Source organism: Lichenostomus cassidix, chromosome 20 (genome assembly GCF_008360975.1).
Source record: "Lichenostomus cassidix isolate B80296 chromosome 20, HeHo_3.0, whole genome shotgun sequence".
Taxonomy (NCBI): Eukaryota; Metazoa; Chordata; class Aves; order Passeriformes; family Meliphagidae; genus Lichenostomus; species Lichenostomus cassidix.
In genome coordinates this window covers 8,967,063-8,985,076 of record NC_139500.1, presented here as the reverse complement: position 1 = coordinate 8,985,076, position 18,014 = coordinate 8,967,063, and the positions used below count along the sequence as shown (strand labels likewise).

The window sequence follows — 18,014 nt, the reverse complement described above, 5'->3', positions numbered from 1 at the left end:
ATTCAACCTGCAGTATTGTAAGATTTAATTGCAATTAAAGTTGTGCTTCCATCTTCACCAGTCTCTCTCTCTCCCAGCAGAGAAAGCCAGCAGTGAGCCCATGCTGCCTGTGCACGTGTGGGCATGATGATTGTGGCTTTCTCTGTACTGGTAAATGAAGGGTGACTGGGCTGATCCCAGCACCAAAGCTGGGTGTCAGGGAACAGACCAAGTCCTGCTATTAACCTCTCCTCTGACACCACACTGCCCTTCTGCCAGCATCCCTGCCTGTGGCAGCTCCTAGCCCTGCTGGGAATGGTCTGGAGAGGGCTAGGACCAGGGGAAGCCCTGGCCCGAGATGCTCCAACAGGTTAATGATGAGCCTGGGAATAGCCTTTGTTTTTGATTAATTCAATTTTGGCGATGTGTCCTGGCTGTTGGAGGACAGTGAGACAACCTGGGGCAGAGACAGAGTGGATGGAGGGACTGCAGCACATGGAGATTGCAGGTTGCTGTAAGATGGAGGCAATCCATATGCTCAAGGCGTGGGGAGCCTGCCAGATGGTAAATCAGTGCTCAGAAGTGCCTGACCTTACACTGCAGCATCTCCCAGCTCCCTCTCTGGAGGCTCTCCATCTATATAAAAAATAGCCACTGCTTTGGTATGACTCTCCAGATTTTCTCATGTTTCCAGTTAGAGTTTCAGAGTCCAACTGCAAGCCAAGGTCTCCATCAAGTTCAGTGAACGTTCATTAATCTTTCCTGGCTCAGGCACTCAGTGGGGTCAATAAAACTCGAGTCCAAAAGAGTTCCAGGCTGTCAGAGGGATGGGTTGTTGCAGGTCATACTAAGAGCCTGTCCTATGCCTGCTGCAGATGGATCCCAGTGAATCATCTTACTGCAGGGGGCTGGATATGCAGGTGTATCCACGAGCTGAAGAGATTGAATGAGGCTGGTTAAATAATTTCCAGCATGGAGCACACTGATATCCCCCTGACAGCACCATCTACAGACACTCTTTGGCTCTGGAAGGAAGATGGGGTTTGTAGGCATGGAATCCCCTGGAGTTTGTGTCCCCACTTCCCTTCTCCTGCTCGGAGGATGCTGACACCACAGCTCAGCTTTCTCTCCCACCATCCCATGGATTGGCTCCAGGGAGAGGCATGGGAACAAGGACAGCTGATGGCACAAGAATGGGAACAGCCAATGGCATGGGAAGGAGAAGCCCAAAGCCCTCTGGCTGGAGCAGCCCCCTCCCAGAGCTCGGGAAATAAACACACCAGCAAGCACAGAAATCACCAGGAAAAAACAGTATTAAGGAAAGCCCATGTATTTAGTACTAAGTCTTTACCACTGAGAAACACAAGACCAGGCTTTTGCATGCATCTGCCCTAATTTAGCTCTTTCCCTCTGGAAAGGACTATTTGTGAAATGCTTTGTGCTCATGTCCCTGGCATTAATCAGCCCCTGTCAGCCGCCGGCTCCGCGGATCCCCCTGCGCTCGCAGGTGTGCTGCTCTATCCCACCCTCCCACGTGGCAGGTACCCGCCGGCTCCGGCCTTTCACAACAGATATCCAAGGGGCTCAAAAGTGCTTGAAGATTTTTCTTTTAATTAGAGGAGCTCTGGAGACATGCTATATTCATATGTATTTTCTGCTATTTTTTAATTTATTGCTACATCAGCTATTAAAAAAAAAAAAAGGCAAAAAGAAGAAAGGAAGGGAGCTGCCACAAGCTGAGCGCCTTTCGGGATGACTCACTGCAGCATTGAAATGGCTGCTGGCTTCAGACTCACCCTGCCTCTGCGATTTGCTTCCAGACTGCAGAAGAGACCACGGCAAGAGGTTTTGCCCCCCGTCCCCTCGTGGAGGATTTGCTGTGTGGTTATCGACATAATCCGCCCCGGGCTTCGGCGGGCGGAGACCTGCCTTCCTCAAGAGAGGAAGATGGGGGGAGAAGTGAAAGGAAGAGATGGCGAGGCATTTCCAGCTGACCTGATTTTCTGCTTGTTCCCATCTCCACATCAGTGCCAGTTAGCTCAGGAGTGGCAGTGGGGACACGGGGCTGGCCCGGGCCGTGGGGAGATGCGTCTCACCAGGGCCATCGCAAACACAGCTGTGCCAAGGAAGAGCCCTTGCACCTCAATTTGCTGGAAAAGAGCCTTAAAATGGGAGTCTCCTTTTCCTGCCACAGCTTGCCAGTGTCAGTGTGAAGGCAGGCCAAAAAGCTGTGGTTGGCTCATGGCAGAATCAGGGCCTTTGCCTCTGGATTTGTGCAGAAAAGGGAAAATTCACCTCAGGTGCCATTGATGCAGCAGCCAAGTCCCCTCTGAAGGATGCTGTGATGCCAGCGCCAACCTGCACGGGGCCTCTGCAGCCTGGGAGGTGAACTTCCCTTCTCTGCAGTTGCTCCCAGCCAGAGCTTTGAGCTGCAGCAGGACACATGGTGGTGTCTCCCCTCTGTGTCCCCCCAGCCCCTCCCCAGGGTGATCCCTCCTATCTGGGGGCAATGAGGGCAGAGACGCAGCAACTCCCTTCCCATTCATGCTTCAGCTCCTCCACATGGCCCAGGGACACTCAGCAAACCTCCTGGTACTGAGAGAGCTGATTTTGGGGGACACAGGGCTGAGGTCTGCTCTGTAGTAGAGTATAAACGGGGCTCTGGTGCCAGATGGAGTGGGTGCCCTTGCAGCGCCAGGCACAGCTCCTTCCCTGAAAAATGGCTGGATGAGAACTACTTTCAGTCGGGAAAAGAAAATTCACCCTGATCACCATATGTCAGTGACAGGCAGAGAAAACCCCACGTGGGAGCAGCCCTCCTCCTACCCCGTGGGCTGCACCCCGCTGGGGCTCAGCACCCACCAGGCTCACAGCTGCCTGGAGCAGACAAAGATGGGCATGTTTATCTTGCAGCTTCCAGGGATGCTCAGCCATCTCTAATTGCCATAAAAATAAAAGCTTTTTGCTTCATATCACAGAACACAGGAATTTCCCTCCGTTTTTTTTCCTTTCCCCCCCCCCCTCTTTTCTGAGGCCTCCCTCAAAGTCATCCCTTCCCCCTCCCTCCACTGCCTCCTTCCCATGTAAACAAGCCCAGGCACACACAGTCTGACACATCACACACATGGAGACACGCTGATGGCCCTGCAGCGGCCAGCACTGCCTGGCACAGGGACAGGACTGGCAGCACACGCGGGAGGCGGGCGTGCGGGCAGAGGGAAGGATGCTCGCCACCAAAAAGAGCTCTCAGTCCGCCTCGTGCGAGCCTGGAGAAGGTTGAGAGCCCTCAAGCTCCAACCCCTCGGACTGCAATCAGCAAGCCGATGGAAGGGATGCAGAGGGTGGTGCGAAGTCTCGCCCCGTGCGAGCCGCCTGTCTGACACAGCTACTCTGTGCTGGCTGCCGGAGCAATGAGCCATCGCTGCGGGGACATGCAGCCCCGGCCGTCACCCTGGGAAGATCCCTTTTCCATCCTCTCCTTCCCATCCCTCTGCTCCAGCAGCTGATTTCTGGGGGAGCTGGTGTGCTTGCAGTGCTCCCCAGGCTGTCTGGGGATGGCCCCGGGCGGTGGCAGCTTGCTGACCTGAAACCCAGCGTGTGCCATGCCCGGGACTCGCTGCCTTCACCCACCTCCCCGTGAGCCTTTAAAGAGACACCGAGGAGCTCAGCAAGCCAGGGGGGCTCTTCCCCGCGGGGCTGCCCCTGCTCCCTACACACTCCCCGTTCCAGGGAGCAAGATGGAGATGGATCGCATGGAGGGCGACTGCGAGGGCAGGGGTGCACCGTGTGCCCGGGGCAGGGCAGCACGGCTGCAGGGGCCCTGCTCGGCCTGAACGCCCTCGGCACGGGACCGCCCGGCACTGCCAGCTCCGGGGGCTCAGCCCCAAGGGCAGCGCTTGCCAGCCGGGCAGCTTCGCAAAGAACTGGGGTAGCCCCCGGCCGGGTGAGACGGGTACCCCCCAACGCGGCTCCCTCAGCCATCCTGCGAGCTCTCCCGGTTGCCAAGGGACTTCCAGCAGGTAAGACTTGAGGAAAGCCGGGGGTACCCGCGCCTGATCCAGACTCCCGGCTCGGTTCCGCGTGACAGCTGTGGTGCCTTCGCGGGGGACACCGCCAGCCTCGCACGGAGCTGTGCCGACCTGTCAGCCGCTTTTGGCAAAATCAGGTCGCCGGTCTTGTCCGGTGGGCGCCCCCCGGGCATCCTTAGCCCCGTTCCCTATACAGAAGTCGGGAGGGGCTGCTGGGAGGCAGAAGCAGCGGGGAACCGGGTACCGGCGGTCTGGGAGCGGGGACTAGGAACCGGGAATCGGGGACCGGCTATCCCCGACTGCTCCCGCTCCGCGGCGCCGGCGGGCGGGCGGAGGGCGGCACCGGGAAGGGCGGCGGGCGGGATCCCCCGACCCCGCGGAGCTTCTGCCGCCGCCGCTGCCGACCCCGCAGGGCTCGCGGCTCCGCGCCGGGCGCGCTCGCTGCGGCGGGGGCGGCGCCGAGGCAGGTGAGCGGCGGCGCGGGGCCGGGCTCCGCCACCGGGGTGCTGCGGGCACCGGCAGAGCGGGCACCGCGGCACCGGCACCCGGGGCGGGCGGGGACAAGGGCAGCGGCATCCCGGGGCGCGGCGGGGACCGGCATCCTGGGGCGGGGTGGGGACCCCCGGCATCGGCATCCCGGGGAGCTGCAGGCACCGACATCCCGGGGACTCGCGGCACTGGCATCCCGGGGCGCAGCGAGGACCGTAAGATCGGTAACGCAGGGACCGGGGCACCTGTATCCCGGGAAACCGGGGTACCAGCACCCCCGGGCATTGCAGGGGTCACCGCCCTGGGGTGCGTCGGGGACCCGGGACACCGTGCCGGGGTGAGAGGGCAACCGGAGCAGCGGCATGCAGGGATGAGCGGGGAAGCGAGGCACCGACATCCCGGGGTAAGCAGGGAGCCGCCGTGCCAGCACCCACACCCCGGGATGCTGCTGGGTTCCGGGGCGCAGGGACACTCCGCCCCGTCCCTCTGCGGGCGGGTGTAGGGGAGTCCCTCGCCCCGGAGCCTGCCTCCCCCGGGGGCTGCATTCCCCCTCCCCGGGGAACGGAGCACGTTGGTCTCTCTGGAAAGCTGTGCGCACGCAGCGTGAGACCTGGGAGTGGAGGCTGGCACAGGGCAGGGATCATCTGCAGCCGGCGCTGGGCTGCTGGTAATCACCCTCTCCTGCGGACAGCCTAGTTGTTGGTAACCACCCTCTCCTGCACCCCGAGGCGAGCAGGGAGTCCCCTGTCATCTCCATCTCCAGCCCTGGGCATTTTGGTGGCCTCTCCGTGTACAGCAGTAGCTCATGCTCTGCCTGTAGGGAGCAGCCAGTAGTGGGAATCCCCTTCCCATTCTCCCCACTGCCTGCCTGGCAAACCCCCGCACCGCCCAAGGCAGGGCTCTATCCTGACCATCTTCAGGCCGATGAGCACAGAGAGGCTCAGCGATGAGGATGGGACTGCGGGGGCAATTTTGGATGACCAGAAAGCAGACGTCTCCCTCGTCCTGTCCCAGCGTATGGGGACACCACCCTGCAGGAGCTGGGAGGTCACCCAGCCCCACTGGCCCCTTCAGGTGTTCAGTGTAGAACTCCCAGTCCTACCCCAGTCCCATGGATATCCTGCACAGGATCTCCCCAGTGGTTTGCAGACACCACCCCTGCACACCTGGGACGTGCACGGTCACAAGCCCCGGGTGGCAGGGCATTGTGGTCTAGGCTACAGGCAAAGGATAAGAGATTCCTCCTCCTCCACGCATTTCTAATGGCTCCTTTGAGACAAGCCACACGACTCCCTGCTGGGAAGCCTCGCTGAGCTGTAAGTACAGGGTTTTTTATTTGGGCTGTTAATCTAAATCCATTGTACCTGGTTGGAAAAGACCCTGTGTGCAATGCTTCCTGCACTTGCTGCATCCTCACTTGAATGTCTATTAGCACCTTCCTTCCCACTCCCTTGAGTCCTCTGTGCCAGGTAGAATAAATATACATAACTTCCATTTGAAAGCCTGGGGAAAAAATATGTTGTCAAGGGAAACTCTTCTAGCATTTCTCATAGACATGCTTGATCTGTTTTATATTTTATTTTTACTGTCATATATGCATATATCAGGATTTTTCTTTTCTCCACAAGATAGATATTAATTTGAAAGCCCAACACCCAGCTCACACTGGGCTTGTGTAATTCTGACGGTTGTCTCAAAATAGCTTACAATATATTTCAACATTTATCAGAACGGGTCTGGCTTTATCTGTTCCCTTTTTCCCAATCATTCATGGAAATTTTGGGTTAACCAAAGCGAAAATTTTGCAAATTCACTTTATCCCAGACAGACACATTTGTATTCTCTGTCCGTCATGCTTTTAAACAAAAATCACCCAAGCTTCCCACAGTAAGCTTCTGTTTCCCAGCTGACACCCCTGCAAATGTGAATAGGGTGCTTGCTTTGATGGTCCAGTAGGGGAGATCACACTGGGTCCCAGTTCAAAGCCCAGTTTTGTTCTAAAGCTGAGCTTAGCTGTTCATGAAACAAATAGGCAAGAGAGTTATAAAACTATTAATTGCTGCTTTGGATTCCTAGATGAAAGCTGTATGTGGGCAGAAATAATTTGGTCTTTTCAGAAGCACACATCAGAAAGGAACACCTCTGGGAATTTGTGACCCTTCTCACTCTGCTTGCAGTGCAGAAGGGATAGAGGGATTTCCCTGGGGTACAAAGCTTGCAGGGTCCTGACACCCCCCTTTTTATTTTGAGCTGGGAGAGAGGTAGGAGCAATCTCCCTTCTGGCTCTCAGGGTTTGGAATGTCTCACCCAGAGCCACAGCCATGCACTGAGGATGGTCCAGCTGAGCTGGAGCAATGCTTCAGGCATGTCCTGCCATCCTGGGCTGTCCCGTGCCCCAGCCCAGCCCCAAAACCACCTTGCCCTTGATTTTGGTGGCATTTGGCCTGACCTTCCAGAGAGGCTGCTCCATAGGGAGGGTGCAGAGCGAGTCTGAGGCTGGTTTTGGGATAAGCTGGATCCCACAGATGCACCTCCAGGACCCTGTCTGTGTGTGTGTGTATGCTTATAGCCTGAATGCATGAGCATCCTTCTGGAAGGAACCTGGATTAGTCATCCCTACCCCACAGATGGGCTGTGTGATGTCTTCTCTGGAAAAGCTAATCTGTCACTGAAATTCCAATTTATCCCTGAAAAGAAGTGTTTACACCCCTTCTTCTCTTTTGCTTTTGGCTTAAGCATATAAAAGAATTGATCCTTCTCCTTCTTCCCTCCCCTTTGAAAGGCAAGACAATGAGTCCATTAAGCTCTGAGGTTTATCACGAGCTGGTTGCCTCCTCCAGATGAGGTGTAATGGAAGCACTGGTTGTGGTGCAAAGCTGTGTATTTAAGGAGCCCTGGCCGGGAGATGCAGTGGAGTTCTCAGATGCCTTTGACAGGCTGTTTCACGAAAATCTGGCATTTCCTGCACCCACAGCTCTGCTCAGCTTAAAAACACCTCCTGGGCTTAACCATGGCTCCATTACCTGTTCCTCTGCAGCTCTGCTCTGACCTCCAGATTTAGATGTGACTGTGTCCCCCAGGTCCCTCCCAGTCTGACAAACCTTTTACACCAAATTTCTCAGACACTGGAAAGCAAGTAGAGCTCTAGTGTTTGCCCCATAAACCCTGTAAGATGGCTGGTGAGCAACAAAGGGTTGCAGTGGGGTCCCCAGGACTCCCCTGGGTGGAGGGACCCTCCTCATCTCACTGACCTGGTCTTGGCCCTTGGTGGCTGCTGTGACACCAGGCTGTCCCATATGGGGTTTGCTAGCACCTTGGCATCTCTGCAGGGGCTGCAGCCTTTTCCCTTGGCTCCTGCTGCCTGTCTGTGCCCTCTGTCCCTGCAGCCCCTAAAAGTTTCGAAAATTCTGTGGGTGACACAAGACAGGAAAAAAATGTAACTCCTTGACCAAGAGAGCAAAGCAGTGTCCCTCAAACCACTCCATGCCAGGAGCAGGGGGATCCTGTGAGTACAGGGCTGCTCTGTGCATCCCCTGGTTGTTTTGATGAATAAGGTAGGGGGGAAAATCTGATTTCAAGGTGGTGCATAAAGATCACAACTTTTTTATTTGCCTTTTTGTTCTAAACTTCTGGTCAAGACAGGAATGCTTCTCTTTTTTTAGATGCTTTAAGTGCTTCTCATTAGAAAATAGAATTTCTGCTTACAAAAAAGCCCAGCTCCCTGAAACTTATAAATTCCTAAAACACAATAGAAATCAAAACTCTGGGCTTTTATTTCCCCATTGACATACAGATTTTATTCAGTCAACAATGATTCTGAATCATGTTTTTGTTATGTTTCAACATTATAAAGAGAATCTTAATATTTACATGACAGAACACACAAAGGAAAACAAAACAGGCAGACTAATTGTTTTGACACTACTTCCTCTCAAATTCTCCCTAAAACTGACACCTTCTGTGACAATACTTTGATTCTGGCAAAACTGCCTGTGCTGTTGGAAAGATTGCACCATCTAAGGACTTTTTGACCAGGTCTAATTAGCAGCGTAGGTAGTGGGGCTACAAAGCACTTTGGCAGAATCGCAGCAGTGGTGATTTGACAAGATCTAATTTTTCCTCTGGGAGACTCTTTGGGGAATAAATCCTCTCTTCAGTGACTAATTACCTGTTTGAAGAAGGAGAGCCCCATGAATGAAGTGCTGGAGGTGCATTAATCTGCCTTCCTCAGGCCATTAACGACCTGCAAAGGGAGAAACTCTCAGAGGTAAAAAAAGCAAGGAAAAGTTTGGAAAAATCATTGGATTTCTTTTTTTAGCTTCCATATCACAGAAGAACAACTGTCTAAAGCTGTTTCTCTCCCCTTCTCTCTCCTTGGTCCTCACTTTTCAAAATGCAAACATCCCTCCTCACTCTCCAGGGTGCTTCTGGCCCCCCTCACCCAGGAGCACCCAGACCTGGGGGAGCCCTGCGTCCCCTCCAGCCCCACTGTCTCATCCACAGGTGGAACCCACTCCTGCTCTGCTGATCATGGTCAACAAGACCTTAAACTACTGGGGTCCCAGTTTTGAGGAGGACGTTATCAACATCAACGTGGGGGGTTTGAGGAGGCGGCTCAGCTCCAGCGCCCTCTCCAAGTTCCCCGACACCCGCCTGGGACGGCTGCTCTCCTGCGACTCGGAGGAGTCCATCCTGCAGCTCTGCGATGACTACGACGTGAGCGCCAGGGAGTTTTACTTCGACCGAAACCCTGGCTTCTTCCTCTATGTCCTCCACTTCTACCAGACGGGGAAGCTGCATGTCATGGAGGAGCTGTGTGTCTTCTCCTTCTGCCAGGAGATCGAGTACTGGGGCATCAATGAATTCTTCCTGGACTCCTGCTGCAGCTACCGCTACCACGAGCGCAAGCTGGAGAGCCGGCACCACAACTGGGATGAGGAGAGCGAGGTGAGCAGCGTGGACACGTCCCCTGATGAGATCTCTGACATCAACCACGACCTGCTGCGCTACAGCACCCTGCGCTGCGGCAACGTGCGCAAGCGGCTCTGGCTCACCATGGAGAACCCCGGCTACTCCATCCCCAGCAAACTCTTCAGCTTCGTGTCCATCAGTGTGGTGCTGGTGTCCATAGCCACCATGTGCATCCACAGCATGCCCGAGTACCAGGAGGTGGATGAGAATGGCAACGTGCTCGATGAACCCATCCTGCACAAGCTGGAGTATTTCTGCATCTCCTGGTTCACCTTCGAAGTATCTTCCCGCCTCCTGCTCTCACCCAACCCCAGGAAGTTCTTCACGCACCCGCTGAACCTGATTGACATTGTCTCGGTGCTGCCCTTCTACTTCACCCTCCTGGTGGATGTGACCATGGGCAGTGACTCGGAGCTGGGCAACCTGGGCAAGGTCGTGCAGGTGTTTCGGCTCATGAGGATATTCCGGGTGCTGAAGCTGGCTCGGCACTCCACTGGACTGAGGTCGCTGGGGGCCACCTTGAAGGTAAACTGGCTCTCTATCTGCTTATCTACTCCTTTAGTCTCTGGGCAAGAAGGAGACCTCTGGCGTGGCTGGGGATGTGGAAATACCTATTTGCAGGTGGTGCCTGGGGAGCTTGCTGGGGGTGGTGGGTTGGTGTCTGCTAAAGCAAACAAGTGTGAGGAGAACTGACTGCATGAGTCCTCTGCACACACACAGCACAATTCCACCCCATTTTGCTTCATGCAGCGCTGGTGCTTCCAGGGTCTCAGGCAACCCACTGTGGTATGAAAGCCTCATTGCACAGCACTGGAATGGACTCAGCCAGGCATGGGTGGATGGGGATGTCCCACCAGAAGTGAGTCAGTGTCTTGTTGGGCTGAGTGACCTGCTGAAGCACTTGCTGAAGCAATCTTCATAACAGAGCCTGAAATTCAACCAAAGGGACACTCTCCTGCCACTCAGTGCGTGTCATGGGAGGGAGCTGCAGCTCCTGGTGCTGCTCCCTCTGAAGGGCCATCACAGGGATGAGTAGCTGGGGACACCCTGTTTTCACTGCTACAGCAGTGACAGGGCTGGCATGGGGTGTACTGGCATTGGCAGGATTCGGCTGCTGGGGTTGGACCCATTCCCGAGGCTGAGTCATGGAGAAAAGCAACCGTTGAGTGTGAATGGGGTTGAGGATGGGCAGCAGAAAAGTCTTCTGCCAGCTTCTGCTGTGAAGCACGATCAGCCCTGCCCAGAACTAATCCTGCAGAGCCCACAGAGTGTGAAAATATTCCTGGCATCCTCAAAACCTGCTGAAAACAGGGTCCCGGGAGGGTTGTTTAAAATGAAGATTCCCAAAGTCACACCTGCATGATACTAACTTCTGAACACTCACCTTGAAGGATCACTGACGAGTGACAGACCCAGGTAACACTGCTGGTGAAATTTCAGTAAACTTTCACACATGGAAAGGGCTCCCTAAGTCCTGTCAGTGCTTCATCTGAGCACGAACAACACATTTCAGCAGAGCAGGCACTGATGGACTGATGAGTACATTACTAAGCAGCAAACGAGATCCGGGGAGCCGGCAGTGTCCCGGCTCCAGCTTCTGACGAGCAGCTGATTCACCCAGTGACGTGCTGGAAAGTGCCCCTTCCTGGGGACTCCGTAGCCAGCTCTAAATGGGGATGAGCAAAGACACAAATCTGATGCAGCAGCTTGGCACTGTGATTTAGTGGGCACATAAATTACGACGTCTTGTTCATCATGATTTACTTCCTATTGCAAGAGCAGAAAGAAGGAGCAGAGCAGTGAAGGCTGTTAACAGCCAGGAAGCGGGAGTGATGACTCTGGCAAGCTAAGTGATTGTTCCCCTGTGCCACAAAAGTGCTAGCAGAGGGAATTCTGTCATTTGTGCATCATAAACCCTGAACAGTCCTCAGATTGCTTGGGGCCTGATTCCCAGCATGTTTAATTTGAAGAGAGGTTTCCTACTTGTCTTTGCTCTTCCTCCCTGTCATGCCGGACATCCATTACTGCTATTGCAGCTCTGCAGATGCAGGTTTGGAGCCCTTTTCCCACTGGCAGTCTATAGATGTTGGTCCCTGGGTAATTACAGCACATACAGGGATCTACAGGAGTTGCTGTCTGTCCCCTCAGGGGCCTAAATATGCAAAGAGGTTGGAAGAGCTGGAACTGCACATCACACATCACCCTGCTGTCGTTACCACAGGCCATCTTTGCTTGGTCTCCACACTGGTATTTCTGGCAAGACTCTAACTAGGCTCTTCCATTCTGGTTATCTTCTGCTGTACTGGAGGAAAGATGTGCATTTGGCAGAAACTTGAAGTGATTGCTGCTTGGAGGGCTTTTTGCTGGAGTCTTTTATTACCAGCATTGCCTCCCCCAAGGCTGGCTACTTGCTAAGCCTGCAACTCACCCGAATCCTGGTTAAAACTGCATCCCACCTGAATGCTGGTTAAAACTGCATCCCACCCAAACCCTGGCTAAGCCTGCATCCCAGCCAAACCCCAGCTGCAGCTGCCTTCCCCCTCAATCAATGAGTAAACCAGAAGTTTTGCAGACAAATGGCTGCAAATAGGTGGCAGCCAGTGCATGAGGATCAGCAGGGAGATTCCTGGAGCCTTCCCTGTGCTGCAAACCCTGACCCTGCTTGTAAATTGAAGCAGCAGGAGCTATTGAGCTGTCTGACTTCTCCTTGCCTTCCCTCTCCAACACATCCCAGGGCCAGAACCGATACTCTTTAAAAATGTATGAGGTTATTTGGTGCTGCTGGTCCCCAGCTGGGATGTACAGACCTGCTGTTAACTTCCAGCCAGGAGCAAGTCTTTCTTGGCCAAGTAATACATCCTTGAAACTCAGTGACTCTGAACTGTTTGTCCTCCTCAAGGAGCTCCCTTGGCACTGCTATAGGGCATTTTCAGCCACAGGTGGGGGAGGAGAAAGAGGAGGAGAAGGAGCAGGAAGGGGAGGAAGAGGAGGTTATTTGGTATTACTGACATTAGCTAAGTAGCTTTTGCCAGCTGTCTAAGCAAAGCCTTCTCACTCCCTGCCATGAATCCACCTCCTTTAAGTCTCATCCTGACCACAGAAGCCTTTTCCCACATCTGCTGCTGTTTGCTTTGCTCAAATGTTGTTTCCTTTAGCCATTATGTGGTCTCCAATAAAGCATTCTCTGTTTGTTAGGAGACTGGGAAAAAAATCCCCACAATCAAAGCTCTGCTTTCCTTTCCCCAAAAGATGAAGAGCAAGCTGGCAGGTCAGTGGGCAGAAACATCCAAAGAATTCACTTGTGGCTGTCAAAAAGTGACTGGACAAGCCATGCTGGGAGGATGGTGGTGGCAGCCTGTCCCTTGGCAGTCCCTTCCCAGCATGACCTGCTGCCTTGTCATGCAACTGCCCGCTGCCTTTTCCCCCTGGGCTTCTGGCACAGGTTTACACTTTGTCGAAATATTAACAATATGCAAAGATTGCAGCACAAAGGTTTTAGGTTGAAAGCAGAGAAATGATGGCTTCTTCAAGAAGCATTGCACACCTCTGCCATCAGAGTTGGGTGTCCCATGGCTCTATTCCCACTAAGGTTCCCAGATCCCTTGGGCTGTCTCTCATCAAGCTGGGGCTTGCAGCACCCTGTTGGATGGGTGCTAAGAGCAGCCCATGCTGACACTGGAGGGACCCCAGGACTTCCCTGATTACCAGTTTGGATGCATGTCAGCATGATGTTTACTTGGATCTCTGACAGAGAACAGCAAAACCTGAAGGGAATGTCATTATCTCAGAAACTGTAGTTTCTCCACCTGTGTAACAAAGGGGTTTGTGGATGCTGAGGCTCAGTGAAGTTGGGGTACAGGAGGGACCCTGGGGGTCTGGCTGTGGAATCCCCAGGGAGCCTGGGCTGAGACCCAGGTAGAGCTGAGCTGAGCCTGCAGCAGAGGCCACGTCCTCCCTGTGAGCAGTGCCAGCGACTCAGGAAGGTACAAATTGCTTCTTTTAGTGGCTGCCTATTAGGTGGTTTCTGGGGACCTGCCAAGATAAAAGGAAAATGTGCTAAATATTGTTCGCTGAGATCGGGCCAGAGTGAGTGCTGGAGGCAGGGGAGCAGCCTCTGCTGGGGATCACTGGCTGGGGAGCACAGATCTGTGTTTCCTTAGCACTCATAGGCTGGTGGAGTGCAGAGGCAGCAGTGGGTGCCAGGAACGATTCCTGGCTGTAATGCTCGCTCCAGATGTGGGTCACACTTGCACTCCCTGCCCCTTCCCAGCCCATCCCTGGAGCAGGACATCCCACAGCAGAGATGGATAGAGGCACTGAGATCCCTGACAGAGGTGTGCAGGGAGTCTGTGTGCGGGGCTGTTTGCACTGTGGGATCTCAGGTCCTGGCTGTGCTGGGTGTGGTGACCTCACTGACCAACGCTCTGCTTTGCCTTCCAGCACAGCTACCGGGAGGTGGGGATCCTGCTGCTCTACCTGGCTGTGGGGGTCTCTGTCTTCTCTGGAGTGGCCTACACTGCTGAGAAGGAGGAAGATGTTGGCTTTGACACCATCCCAGCGTGCTGGTGGTGGGGCACGGTCAGCATGACCACCGTGGGTTACGGCGACGTGGTGCCCGTCACCGTGGCGGGGAAGCTGGCAGCCTCGGGCTGCATCCTGGGGGGCATCCTGGTCGTGGCACTGCCCATCACCATCATCTTCAACAAGTTCTCCCACTTCTACCGCAAACAGAAGGCACTGGAGGCAGCCGTGAGGAACAGCGGGAAGAAGGACACCGAGGAGGTGGGGAGCATCTCCAGCCGCGACCGAGACTCGGAGGCTCTGAGCGAGACCTCCCTGGACAGGGGCAGCCCTGACCGCCGTGGTCTGACCCCCGGTGCCCACCCCAGCCCCTGACCCCTGGCACTGCACCCCTGGGGCACGTGGGACCTGCCTGCTCGTGCTGAGCATGGCACTGGGACATGGAGGAGCCACAGCCAGCATCGCCCCTGCCCTGCGAGGGACAGGAGGGGTTGGAGGAGATGCCCGGTGGGTGCTGGCTGCTTCCAGACCTGGGTCTGCTTGGACGTGTCTCAGCCTTCACCCTGCTCACCCGTGGCTGCAAAGAGAGGCTGTGGTGCTGGATATACCCCTGCCAGAAAGAGAGGCAGAAAATAAGAAATACAAGTGACCCCTGATCAGGCACTGCCCCAGCTGTAGAGGGGGATTTTCCTCTGTCCTGGGGTTTTTTTTGTGTTGCCCAGGGGGAGGTTAAATAGCTCAAGGGTGAGGCAGCCTTCAGTCAGGCTGGCAGCCCTTACAGGTCCTGTTCCAGGTTGACAACTCCAGCCCCAGCCTTGTCCTACCCCCAGCTGGAAACAGCCTCAAAAGGCTCAACTGCCCCCCCTGAGTCATAAAGGAAAGGGGCCTGGGAATGAGTCTGTATGGAGGAGAGGTAGTGTCCAGCTCAGGGTGAGCCCCACTGTCCCCAGGCCCTGCAGTGGGATCAACTGGACCTCACCTTCTTTCCATTGCAGCTAGGATTTATCTGCTCTCCTGCACTGCCACTGCTGGGACCCCCAGGGATCTGGGGCTGGGGCTGTGCTGGGAGTGTGGCACAGCTGGGAGCCCTGTCCACACAGAGGGGAGGGACACCAGCCAGGCATGACCAGGCAGAAGGAACACTGTCCTCTGAGGCAGGAGCAACCAGGGGGGGATCAAGCCAGGGGAACTGAAGAGTCAATCCCAGTGGGTCTCTCCCCCAAACCCTGGTCTCCCTCACCACAGCCCCCAGCCTGGCTTAATTCTGCCACTTCCCTCTGTCTCAGGGCCAGGCAGGGGCTGTCAGGAGGGTGTCACACTGCCCCGGGTGTCCCCACAGGTGCTGCTGCATTCACCTTCCCTCTGCAGGGAGAGAGCTGGGGCAGAGGGGATCTTGCACTGCTCCTTGTCATTGCAGCCTCTGAGCACCTCACAGCCAGGCAGAGAGGTCAGCCTGGAACACCAAACCCCCTTCCTGCCTGGACCCCCAGCCCACCTGAGCACTTTCAGGGCTGCTCCCAGCACAGCATTAATTCCCTACAGAGCTTTTCCTTGCCCCCCACCCCCCGTTCTCTGTTTGGAAATTGTGCAGCTCCATTGCACACAGAGGAGTGCACCCAGCAATGCCTGTTCCAAGCAGGAGAAACATGAATCCTGCAATCCCCAAACCACCTCAAACATGTTGATGGCTGCAGGATGGCCCCAGGTACCTGAATCATGGGGTTTGCCACTGATTGTCCTGTTTGGGTTTCAGCACAGCTGCAGTTACTGGTGCTGGCTCTGCCTGTTGTGATCTGCTGGTCATGGGCAAGAAAAGCCAAACCAACACCAATGCAGGTCCAGCCTTTCTGAAGCCCAGAGGAACTCAGGGAGGGTTCCCAAGGAACAGTGGTGTGGGATGGGAGGGTGCTCATGCTTTTGGCATCATCAAGTCTTCCAGTACCGATGGTTCATGGTCTGCTCTGCGCTTATTCCTGCTGGGAGCTGGGACTGGAGAGCAGCACCCTCTGCTCTGACCAGCTCCTGCTGCACTGTTACTTGAATACAGGAAGGAATTTCCCCTTCTCAACATAAATATTCCAGTAGCAAAATGTATTCAAATGTGAAGAGTAAATTACATCTATTAATGAAAAAGCATTATGCAAATAATTAGGAGCATGTAAATTAATTTTCTATCTATGCATGGGATGCATACTGTATATTTTATTAAAGAACTCAGTGATCTGCTGTGGACACTGGTTTCTGTTTTGTGGCAGTTGGACATGCCTGTGCTGCCTGGCTGAGCCAGGGCCAGGCTGAGGTGAGCAGGAGCAGCCAAGCTGCTCCCACAGGGCTGCAGGTCCCTGTCAGCCAGCTCCAGCACCACCTGGGAGCACAGCAGCTCCCCCCTCATCCCTGCTCTGGATGGTGTGCAGGCAGCTGGTCCTTGTGCCTGGACCACTGCTGTCATCCTGGCTGGAGCAGTTTGGATAACCCACCTCCCTGAGGCTCAGTGAATGAGGCATTCCTGGGTTGTGAGGGAATGGGTTGGAGCTGTGGGCTCTGGGAAAAGCCACACAGGGAGCCAGGCATCACTGCTGGGAGGGAGGGAATCCTGATACTGTATGTGGACTCACTGATGCTCTGAAATGATGGAGGTGTTTCTAGGCTGTTGCTCCACGGGGGCTGGCTGGGGAGGGCAGGACCACTGCAATCCATGTCAGGTGCATTCCTCTGCTGGGTGTGATAGGAGTCAGGGATAAAAACAGAGTTTAATTGATTTTATTTATTCCTTTGAGAGCTTTTTTACTTAAAAAAATTCAAAATCCACATGCTGCTGATCATTCCAAGGCAGAAAACCTTGGGGGCTAGAAGCAAGGCAGGACCTCCTGTGAGCCCCTCTGCCACATGGCAAAGCCACATCAGAGCAGGATGGTGCACAAGAGCCCCAAGCTCAGGCTTGGGAAAGCCACGAAAGATGTTTTCTTTTTTTAGCCTCCTGCTCCCTGTGAAGACATTAGGATTTGTATGGCTCTGAGTAACTGCACTGGGAAAATCCTCCCACTGCTGTGCAGGCAGCTCTTGCAGAGCTCGAGTTGTGCAGAGCAGGGAAGAGCTGGGAGCAGGAAGGTGCCCAGCAGCAGAGTGGGTGAGCACAGCCCACGCTCACCAGTGAGACACGGCTGTGCAGCACTGGGCGGCCAGGACAGGCCTGACTTACTATTTCTAAGGCAAGTAGGAAACTCGTGCTCTTTTGCTAATCCCTAATCAGTTTTTCCTGAGTGGCTGCATTTTCATTTGATACAGTGGGTAAATCAATTACACACTTTATCAGGTTATTCCTACAAAGCTGCTTTCCACATTCAGAAAATGATTGACTAAAGCATGACTCTCTTACCTCCAGGGAATGGTGATTAAGGAGTGACCTTATTAAGCTATTTAATGCAGCTGAGAATTAGACAACTCTGGTCAAAGAGACAAAGTAAACTTCATTACCTTTGTTTAAAACTTCTTTTCCTTTGCCAACTTTCAGATCCATGACTACCCTGAGCATGGTCTTTGCACTCAGCTGGTAATTAGAAAACCAGCTTTTAAAGGGCTTCATCTGTAGGAAGGAAAGACTCCTCACTGGCAGTGTTTCTGGGATCTCTCCTGCTCACAGATTCCTACAGCCCTGCCGACCTCAGCAAAAATCAGATCTCATTGCTTGAGCACACTGCTTGGAATGTTAAATCAGTGTTACTTCTATTTGCTGAACTATGTAAGGAAATCAGTAAAGACAAACAGTGCAGTAATTCTACTTTTTTTTTTTACAAAATAATGCAAAACCACTTTCACCTTGTAGTGAGACAGCCCCAAGGTCTCCATATACTTATGGGTTCACTTTAGCCTTTATCTGAACCCAAGCTGTTAACTTAGTCGTAGGAAACACACAAAATCAAGACTTCCAGTCTAGCCATTTGAGAAAGCCAAATGAACAGCCTTGAAGGCATGAAATGAAATTAACCAAATATGCCTAGACAGGTCACACCATTTCAGGGAATAAAA

General features: G+C 54.1%; 1 protein-coding gene across 4 annotated transcripts; it reads left to right on the top strand.

The window, feature by feature from the left end:
- The first annotated feature begins 3,098 nt into the window (after positions 1–3,098).
- KCNS1 (potassium voltage-gated channel modifier subfamily S member 1) lies at positions 3,099–16,220 on the top strand. Of its 4 annotated transcripts, none has more exons than XM_085079072.1 (3): positions 3,099–3,998; positions 9,000–9,992; positions 13,908–16,220. In XM_085079072.1, the coding sequence occupies exons 2-3, from the start codon at positions 9,027–9,029 to the stop codon at positions 14,361–14,363; spliced, it is 1,422 nt and encodes a 473-aa protein (XP_084935198.1). In that variant the 5' UTR covers positions 3,099–3,998; positions 9,000–9,026; the 3' UTR covers positions 14,364–16,220. The 4 variants fall into 4 exon arrangements, with proteins under 4 accessions (XP_084935198.1, XP_084935199.1, XP_084935200.1 ...); XM_085079073.1 differs by lacking the exon at positions 3,099–3,998 and adding an exon at positions 4,368–4,474; XM_085079074.1 differs by lacking the exon at positions 3,099–3,998 and adding an exon at positions 4,614–4,720.
- The last annotated feature ends 1,794 nt before the right edge of the window (positions 16,221–18,014 follow it).

Coding starts and splice junctions, on each gene's coding strand:
- KCNS1 (XM_085079072.1), top strand. CDS start 9,027: ATGGTCAACAAGACCTTAAACTACTGGGGTCCCAGTTTTGAGGAGGAC. Junction 9,993..13,907: donor CGCTGGGGGCCACCTTGAAG/GTAAACTGGCTC, acceptor TTTGCCTTCCAG/CACAGCTACCGGGAGGTGGG.